This window comes from Saccopteryx leptura, chromosome 4 (genome assembly GCF_036850995.1).
Source record: "Saccopteryx leptura isolate mSacLep1 chromosome 4, mSacLep1_pri_phased_curated, whole genome shotgun sequence".
Lineage (NCBI taxonomy): Eukaryota > Metazoa > Chordata > Mammalia > Chiroptera > Emballonuridae > Saccopteryx > Saccopteryx leptura.
In genome coordinates this window covers 181,638,943-181,649,160 of record NC_089506.1, presented here as the reverse complement: position 1 = coordinate 181,649,160, position 10,218 = coordinate 181,638,943, and the positions used below count along the sequence as shown (strand labels likewise).

The 10,218-nt window shown below is 36.7% G+C and overlaps 1 protein-coding gene across 9 annotated transcripts in view; it reads right to left on the bottom strand.

Moving 5' to 3' along the window:
- Positions 1 to 596: 596 nt before the first annotated feature.
- CSNK1G3 (casein kinase 1 gamma 3) overlaps positions 597 to 10,218 on the bottom strand; it is a 105,465-nt gene continuing 95,843 nt past the window's right edge. For all 9 annotated transcript variants that reach the window (XM_066382102.1, XM_066382105.1, XM_066382104.1 and 6 more), the window contains one exon: positions 597 to 2,999. In XM_066382102.1, coding sequence (XP_066238199.1) covers positions 2,945 to 2,999 — 55 coding nt within the window. In that variant the 3' untranslated portion in view covers positions 597 to 2,944. The remainder of the gene's footprint in view (positions 3,000 to 10,218) is intronic.

The following is a 10,218-nucleotide window of genomic DNA, read 5'->3' as shown; positions in this document are numbered from 1 at the left end:
AGCAGATTTTCTAGACAGGGTCTTTAACCATTACATTTTATCTCCAGATCTTTCCATTGTTCCTCAATACTGGGGTTTAGTGTGTGTTGCTTTGCCTATCTTACCTGTAGCAGCTTTTAGTAAGCAGAGCAGCATTAATACCACTGTGTGAAACCCCCTAAAGCACCCAGAACAATGATACACACTGTGAGATACTGTCACAAAGATATGCTCTCCATCTGCAATGACAGTCATTCACTTAGAGTTGGATTAGTAATTTCATTTCTGGGAACAGAATAGAACTTAAAGAAATAAAACAATTCTGTTTATTATCCTTTGTTTATTAGTGGCATTAATTTTAATTTGTTGCTCCATTAAGTAGTTCATAGAAGTGTTAAAAAATTTTGTTTAAACTTTCATTGAAGAAAGCTTAGATATGTCCTGGTATGAGCTCTTCACCAGGGCTTCCAACAAAGTAAAACAAAAACAAAAGCATATTCCTAATGCTCTGTTTCTCCCATATACTACACTCAATGAACTGAATTTTCAAAATTCTTACCTCAAATTAGTGAGTAGCATTATTTTATCCATGATTAGAGAAAAGGGGAAAGAGCAAGTTTAAAAAAACTACCTTTATTTTTTATTTCTTTTTCAGTTACATACTTTTAAACAGGGATGTGTTTCATTCAGACATTCAGGCAATGTAGACTTCATTAGTGTTGACAGAAAAGAAGCATAAAAATGCAAAACGTTGTTGGCTTAACCTGAACATACCTGCATTACCTATTATTGACCAGTTTGTGTTGCCAAAAGATTCCTTGGCATTAAAATGGAGCACTTAAAAATATTGCTAAAAAGCAAATGTCTATACACCGGTCTTTGCAGCAAATAAGGGTATTTATACTTTTAAAATATTTTAAGTCCATAATTGGATTAATATACACACCTTCTTATGTATAAGGAGTTCAGATCATATAAACACTGTACAGTCCAAAAACCCTACTGAGAATAAAACTAAATAGGCTTATGATAAGAAATACAGATATCACATGTATTTACAAATATCATAGACACACAAATTTGGTCAAATACTGTAAAGAAAGAAGTGGTTTCACATTATAATGGCCAAAACATCCATCTACCTTGCTCAAAGCAAACAAAAATAACTCAGTATGTGACTCTTGTAGTTTAAGACATTATGACAGTATACAAATAGATAGAATGGAAACTGCTGACCAAATTATACAGCAAACATTTTCTAGGCTGAGTGTAGGTCTTTAAAATCAAGAACTTGAAACGATCATTCATAGAATTCAGAGCAACAATGATAAACAAAGTCCATATTTGCGGTATTCATATGGGTGCCTAATTCACCAAAAACAATGCATCAAACTTTTGGCTAATAAGAAAAATAAATTACAAAGTACAATTAAATCCCTGTAAATGCAATAATGAAGTCAAAAATGCAGATTTGTTTACTTTAATTACACATTTTAAATGTTACCTTGAGACAATAAAAATAAATAAGCACGCCTGGCGGCACGCACTTGAAGACAAACGGGGGGGGGGGGGGGCATGGAAGGAGTAAGCGACAACTCTGTAAGAGAAAGGTGAATGTGATTTTCAAACATAATTCTCTTTCTAGCCAGTCCTTTTCTTTTAACTCTGCTTAAAAATTCTGGCTGGAAGAATGTGACGAGAGCAAACCTGTCTTCATGGCTTAAAACAAAGCACACTTGAACATGGAATGGGTTTCCTTCTTTACAGAACCGTAACTTTGTTCAGACGCAGGCACTTTAAAGACTACGGGCAAAGCACCTGACCCATCCTCTCCAAAATAGTTTTCAATCATCAAAATCAGGCTAAAAAAGTCAGAACAGTCCAAAGATCTAGCAAAGTGGAAGAGACTAATGTGCACAGGGGGCAATAAAGTGACCCAGTTTTTATTACCAGAGATCTTTTTTTTATCAAAGAGCAAATATTTAATAAACAGACACCACTGAATGGCACGTCCGAAGCTGCCTGCTGAGGAAGGATGTGGGCATTCAGCAGTGGGTGTCAGTGGGTCTCCTTTGACTTCAACCTTATACGTTGCAATCAGATTCACATTTATTTCTTCTCCTTAGTGTATTTTTTAAAAAACTCTCACATATCTCATTTCTCAAAGTATTCATCTCTTCCTGTCTAACATACATTATCTGGAAGCATAGTTACATTACACAAATGTTTTTGCATCTTTTAAAACAAGCGCTTTTGCCACTTGGGCAGCACTGTACTTCACACAGTGGTGCGACACAAGCAGAGCTCTTGTTTACCGCGTCACTCTTGACTCGTGTGACCACCACCATCTGCCAATCCCACAGAGCTTTGTCCTCAGTACCTCTGGGCAGCGACTGTACCATGATTTCACAGAGAGAATGTTAGTATGACTCATGAAGAGCAGTACCATCAGTAATGCTGATATCAATGCAGACGTCACACCAAAAATGAACTTCTCAAGGAATTAGGCCTTTAAATATTTGGGCAATTCTGTTTTCTTTGTTGTGTTATCCACTGGGGAGAAATTTGCTATTTGATGATGCTCTTATAGAAGTTATAAAGAACCAGATTAGCTATATAACTGGCTGACGTTTAAGATACTGTACTGCTTTCTACGGCAGGAGGAGAGCTTCTGAAAAATGTTCTACAGAAAGAACTGTTTTCATCAATACTACCTCATTGGTCCATTCCATTCACTGATGGGCAAAGCACTTGTGTTTTGACAAAACTTTAAAGCTTCCACAAAAGTAAAATTAGAAAAAAAAAATGAATGTAAGACAACCACAAAATGAAGTCCGAAAGTATGACATTTTTGTTTCTGAGAGTGAGTCCTTGAAAATATATGTGGTCACTACAGAGATGATTTTAATCACAAGACAGAAGATGAACACATAAGCAACTCCCCATGATCTGTCTGCGTCCAGAGTCATTTGTGGCGCTGTATGGTTTTCCTTTTCCTTCGTTTGAAAAAACAGCAGCACCTGCAGATGGAGGGAAACACTTCTTTTATTATAAAAGTACTAAAATGTCACAAAGTAAGGCTGACTCTACCATATTAGTTTAAATGATCACAAAAAAGCAACAGGCTAGTGCAAGATAAACAGTGAACATGCCAATGAAGCAAAAATATTAGTGAACCTATGGCAGAGTTGTTACTATTGTTTTATCAATGTGCCTTTTAGGAACAGCAAGACAGTCTAAGCAACATTAAATGAGTCACTAGACATGCTTTCATAAAACACATCCTAGGAATCCTAACTGACCTATCACATTATTCTGGATGCTCATTAATTTCTGGCCATGACATGCTTTCATAAAGCACATCCTATGAATTCTCCCCCTTTCTTCCCAGCATTTATATATGATTGTTGAAGCCATTGTTAGAAAAGCCATCATGATCCTAATATTGGGGATTTCATTTTTACTAAGAATTAGTTTCGATTCCAAAAATAAAGAGTAATCTCAAATACACTCTTCAGCAAACATTTCCCGTCACATTTACAAATTGGAAGAGAGAAATACATTAAATAGAATAAAAATTGGCAATTTTTAATTTAAGGGTTAAAGAAAATGAAGTTTATCGTGTCGTTTTAATTAAGGTAAAAATTAATGTTAACATTTAAAATAGCACAATCAAGGTGATTCAGTGTTATATTTGAAAACTGATTCAATTTTGTAGTATATGAAGGAAATACATTGTTTTTTATTCCTAGGTGGAAAACAAACAGAGATGATCCCTAAAAGAACTAGTTTTTCACATGGAAAATTCTCACAGTCAGGGAAGACGAAACACATGCAGAGCAATGCTGAGGCTGGTGGGAACTAAAAGTCACTGACTAGTAAGCAACAAAACAGAACAAAACAAAAAAATACACATATATGTATATATAAAAGTCTGGTGTTCCTTTAATTAAAAATTTGACTTTTCCCCCTGCCACACTTAAAATAAATTCAATCTCTCCAATCTATCAGAATATAAAGATGACAGGCCACCACATAAAAAGGGGCTCCCTCTGTTTCCTCACTGAGGTCCTGGGTGTGTATGTGTGTGTACACGTGTAAATCATATTTTGTAATAAAAGACATAGTTATACATGGTGATTCCATCAACAAAATGCTGCTAATTCAAAGCCTCATATGGTGACCTTAAAAAGATATTCTTGTAATTCTTATCAGTCCACCTTCATAAAAAGGATATTAACTCAACACTTTCAAATTCCCATAATATAGACTGTGTAGTTTCATGTGATCTACCTGGCAAAAGACTATGGAAGATAAAATAATTGCTGGATATTGCTTATATCTTTTGGTAAACAGAAATATATTCTATCCAGTTAAATCACATAATCTCTCTACCTACATTATCAAAAATAACTTCAGACCCTTTATTGTGATTTATGCCATGATTATAAAATCTCTGTGGGCATTCAAAACCAAATTACACACTGCATTTTTTAAGTGCACTCAAATAGCACTTAATGACTAGACCATGAAATGTGAATTAATTCAAAATTGTAGGTATCACCTGAAAAAGATTCAACTAGAAATATGTATAGTTATCAATCTTTATAAATTTTTCTTTTATTGAGGTGACTACCAGAAAAAACAGAAATAAATTAGTCAATCAAAGGCTTTAAAAAGAACTTCCATAGCCCTGGCCAGTTGGCTCAGTGGTAGAGCACTGGCCCAGCATGTGGAAGTCCCGGGTTCAATTCCCAGCCAGGTCACACAGAAGAAGCACCCATTTGCTTCTCCACCCTTCCCCCTTCTCCTTTCTCTGTCTCTCTCTTCCCCTCCCGCAGCCAAGGTTCCATTGGCGCCAAGTTGAGGATGGCTCCATGGCCTCTGCCTCAGGTGCTAGAATGGCTCTGGTTGAAACAGAGCAACGCCCCAGATGGGCAGAGCATCGCCCCCTAGTGGATTTGCTGGTGGATCCTGGTTGAGCACATGTGGGAGTCTGCCTCTCTGCCTCCTCACTTCTCACTTCAGAAAAATACAAAAATAAAAAAAAGAGCTTCCACTATAAAAGAAGAATCTAAGGACTTCCTGGATTAAAAAAAAAAAGTCAAATATATTTGTAACTGTCAGCTACCTAATACCTTCTCAAATTGGATATATAAATTTTCTAAAATAAAAAGCAAAACAAAATATTCTTCAAGTGGTAGAGTGTCAGCCTGGCATGTAGACGTCCCAGGTTCAATTCCCAGTCAGGGAACATGGGAGAAGCACCCATCTGCTTCTGCACCCCTGCCCCTCTTACTCTCTTCTCCTCCCCTCTTGCAGCCAAGGCTCAATTAGAGCAAGCTGGCCCCAGGCGCCGAGAATGGCCCCATGGCCTTGGCCTCAGGCACTAAAGGGGCTCCAGTTGCAACAGAGCAATGCCCCAGATGGGCAGAGCATTGCCCCCTAGTGGGCTTGTCGGGTGGATCCTGGTCAGGGCACATGTGGGAGTCTCTCTCTGCTTCCCCTCCTCTCACTACAATAAAATTTTTTTTTTTTAATTTGGTATTTAGAAGAAACAGGTCAAATACTTAGAATATTAAATTATAGCAGATGATCATATTTCAATAGAAACTTATTTAATATCAAGTCTACTAATAATGTTCTCTCTTCCAAAATGTCACTTGACTATTCAAATTCCAAAACACATTCTCTAAAAATATTTCTACTGAAAAAGTGTTTTAAGGTACATACAAGCTTCTTGAATGGGGAATTTAATGTAATACATGCTTTGATGAATAAGTCCAAGTCCTAGATTTTCCATACTTGTATGAGCAATTCAGTTTGCTCATTTTATATCTCCAGAACCGTTAATGTGCTTTCAGTTCTGAGAGATGAGTTCTTCCTGTTTTTTAGGTAACCTTCCTTCAATTGTGTAAGAACTATTGAATCAAAAGAAACTCCCCCAAATTTGAGAATATTATTTTCAAATTAGTAATAATTTTACAAGGATTTAAAATTCAAAATAAATCTAAAGAAGGTATCTATTGTTATTGGAAATAAACCCCACTAAATAGAGTACATCCCTAAACTAGATTTGCGAAAGTAAAGCTGGAGTGCTATTAAACTGACTACCACCAGAGAGCAGCATTGCTTTGCGTGATAAAAATTCATTTTAACTACAGAGAAAAGAGATGCTCTCAAGATATGATATACTTAAAGAAGTTAAAAAGAAAATTAGCATTTAAACTTGTGGTTGATTTCTTAAAGTCATTACCAAAACTGCTGGTTTATAGTCTTGGTGTTAGTAAGTTAGGTTTTATTTCAAGTGTCTCTTGTCCCTGAGTACCACTCAACCTAAAACATTGTGCTCCCATACCACACCCTGTCACATGACTGTTTTTACCTCTCAGTACTTAGAACTCATCTAAATTTCTCTTATTCACTTGTTATCTGCCTCCACACAGAATGTAAGCTTCATAAGATCTTGCTCACAGATACATCTCACAATTGGGCAAAGTTGTTACCCATTAAATACTACTGAATGAATATGTGATTTACCTCATAAATGCAACTCCTAAAGTAGGAATCTAGTCAAGATTCTATAGCATATTCTAAAGTTAGAGTTCTTACCCATGGGCTACATGCCCTGTGAAACCTCAAAAAATGCAGATTTTAGTGCCTGTGGAAGCTTTTTTGACGGAAAAAAACCTGGCTTGCACTATACTCTTAAAGAGTCCAAGTCTCAAGAAGCGCTGCTCTCTCCATGCAACCGCCAGGTCACACTCCTGCCTCTCATGCCCAGTGAGGCCACGGCCTGGGTGCTATGAGCAGATGCGGAGTGGACATCATGCTATCAATTTATATGAATGCAGGCAAACGAGTAAAAACACAATGTTATTTTAACACTTGGTACAGTTCAAAGGGGAAAAAAGTTATTGGTAATAATAACTGGAAATAATAGCAAAGATTCTAGGATTTAGCACATACATTAGTTCTCACAGATGATGTGAGCAAGTTATTTATATCAACAAATTCAATTATCCGGTCTTAGAAAGTTATTTACATCTTTAAAATGTTAAATATATTTTCTGCACTTGCTGCTCAGTGGCTACATTTTCTTATACGTTAGTTGGTACCTCGTGGGGTTCTCTGAGATCTAGACTACTGACGACTACCTTGGGGAAGCTGATTAAGCTCACCAGACATTTAAGTCATATTCTTGTCAACACTTCTCTTTTTCTTGGCTCTTTCTTGACCACTCCTTATGTGGTTCCAGTAAGCAAATGCTCTCACAAGTCATGTTCATGCTACTGACGAGACCATAGGTGGCTATCTAAAAGCTTTGAAGTCACACCTCTACCTTAAATCCTTTGGAAATAAATGTGAAGTTCTGCTTCTGATTAATTCTAAGTTTGCTGCTTTAAATATTGTTTAGGTAGGAAACAGGGAACCATAATGGATCAAAGTCCTAAAATATGTAGAAAACATACGAGTAAGGGCCAAGGCATTGCTACTGACATTACACCACATTTCCGCTTTAGTTTCTATCTTTGTCTTCATCTAGAATTTGGCTTGTTTTCTTGAATTACGTCATATACTTCTTTCTCACAATCTACCCAGAAACTGACGCACGTTTCAGTTTGGCTCTGAAGTTCTTATCTGTCCCCTCTACAATGACTCACTGGCTCACCCCTTGGTGATAGACTCTTGCTAACCTGCCAGATCCTGCCCAGTTAGAGCTACAGAACCTAGCTTCTCCTTATCTGAGCAGATGAGTATACAGAAAATACCTTTTATGAAGTCTAATCTTTAATTCTTTGACAAAGGATTTTTCCCTTTAAATTTATACCTGATAGGTAATTTCCTATCTCTCAGTCTCCTGATGTTAAAAATGATGAACTGTGAGTTAACCAAGCAGAGTTCAGATCAGAAAGCAAAAGCATCCACACAACTATGTGAACTATGGTATCTAGGAACCTGCACACCCATCCTCATCTTCAATGTCTTCCCCTCCACCCACATGCGATCAGTCCCCAAGTCTGAAATGCCTTTCAGATGTTTCCCATCGTCTAATGCTGGCTTAGGTTAGAACTTGTTGTCTCCACTGACAAGAGCCAGTCTAAGTCCCCCCACTCTTCAATCTGTCATTCAGAATTACCCCATCATAAATACAGGGTTGGGACAGCAGGCTTATAATTTTGAGTATGCAAAACACAGTTCATCCTTATATTATTATTAATTAATTACTCTATTGTATTCCATCTGAACAACCATAAACCTGCTTTTGCTCCACCCAGTATGGCATACCTTTTCCTCTTACATCTCAGCAATGGTTCCACACCATCTGTGGCATTAAGCTCTTAAAATTTGGTTCCAATCTATTTCCCCTCTCCCCTCAGTCTCATCATCCATTGCCTTTTCAGGTAACCTAAACTATGCAAGGAATGAAGATCTTCTGCAATCTGATGAATCCCAGGAAGTGACATAAACCTCAAAACTGTTGCAAAATTAATTTCCTAAGGTTCAATCTGATTATATTCTTTCTTGGCTTAAAACACACAGCTTTCATTCTTGTACTGAGAAAGATAATGTTCCATTTTTTTAACCCTGGCTACCAAGTTCCTTTGAGATGGGATACGAGCATATCGCTGCTCCATCCCAGTTCCCATTAAGGTACTGACACACTGGCTAGCTTCACAGGTTACTCCTCAAACTTGCCCCATTCTGTCTTTGCTCCACATTGTTGCTCAACCTCTTCTGACTTCTACCCATCAACTTTGCCAAATCATACTTATCTTTGAGAATCACCACAAATGTATCCTTGCCCATAAAGTCTTCTCTGATCTTCCCAGATAGAAGTGAGTAGTGCAGTCTCTGAACTCCAACAACACTGTATGCTATATAGCTAATCCTATAATAACTATATTAGACCCATGATTCTCAATGCTTGTTGTTCCTTAGAATCAGCCTAGAAGCTTTATATAAATACTGGTAACCAGACCACACCACAGACCAATTAAATCAGAAACTCTGATAGTGCAGCCTAAGTAGTATCAGATTTTTAAAACTCCCCAGAAGATTGTGAGATGAAGCCAGAATGGAGAACCACTACGTAAAAGTCACTGGCAGACTTCCTCTCTTCTCTAACGGAATGTAAGGCATTGATTGCTCTTCATAACTACCACATTACCAAACACAACAGTTCAGTAAATGTTAGAAATGGAAAGAAAAGAGTAAAAAAGAAAAAAAGATGATTTCACAGTACTTGAAAAAAAAATAACTAAACTAAAGGAAGCCTTGTTTTAATTCCTGGAAGGAATGATGAGCGTGCTATTATTTGTATCATTTGCCTTGAAAAATAATTCTCAACTACAGTAAAAAAGGAAAAATCTCATGACTAATGAAGGAATACCTTTATACTTGGGGGAAGAGAATATTTTCCATCATTCAGAAATCATATATTTCTCTATGAGGTATCATTCTAGGTACCTTTAGACACTAAAGTGTCCTCTGTAAGATATATTTTAATTAATGGGATGGGGTGAAAGGGATCTCTGCCAATCACAGGGAAGAAGAAAGAGAGGAAGTTTGAAAGAAATTCTGAAAGGGAATTCTAAACAGGTTCCTAGCTACCTATAAAATGGTGGGAAAGAGAAGAGGAGCATAAGATGGAATTTAGATAAAAGAAATCATGCTCCCACTTAATCACAGACTAAAAAAATATGAGAAACACAATAGTAAACTTGCAGGAATGTTATAATAACTCTGACAGAAGTGAAGACAAGGTTGTATGTATTTTCAACTAGTAAAGAGTTAGACAAGTTTTGAGGATTTCTATAACCTATCTGGAGTAAAGCTTTACTGAAATCATGGATTGCTATCCATTTTTTAAAATAACTGCTTTATTAAGATATAATTCACATGTCATAAAATTCACCCCTTTAAAGTATATGATTCAGTGGTTTTTAAACATTGCAGCCATATTCACCACTATTGAACTTCAAAACATTTTCATCACCCTATAAAGAAACCACACTGCCTATTAGCAGACACTCCCATCTTCCTCTTCCCTGCCCTAGGCAATCACTGTCTACTTTCTGGACATTTCATCTGGACATTTCAATAAATGGAATTATATTATATGTGGCCTTTGTGTCTACTTCTTTCTTTTAGCATACTGTTTTCAATTTCATTTTTTTATACTACCAACTAATAGTCCATTATATGGGTATACTACATTATTTATAGTCAATTATT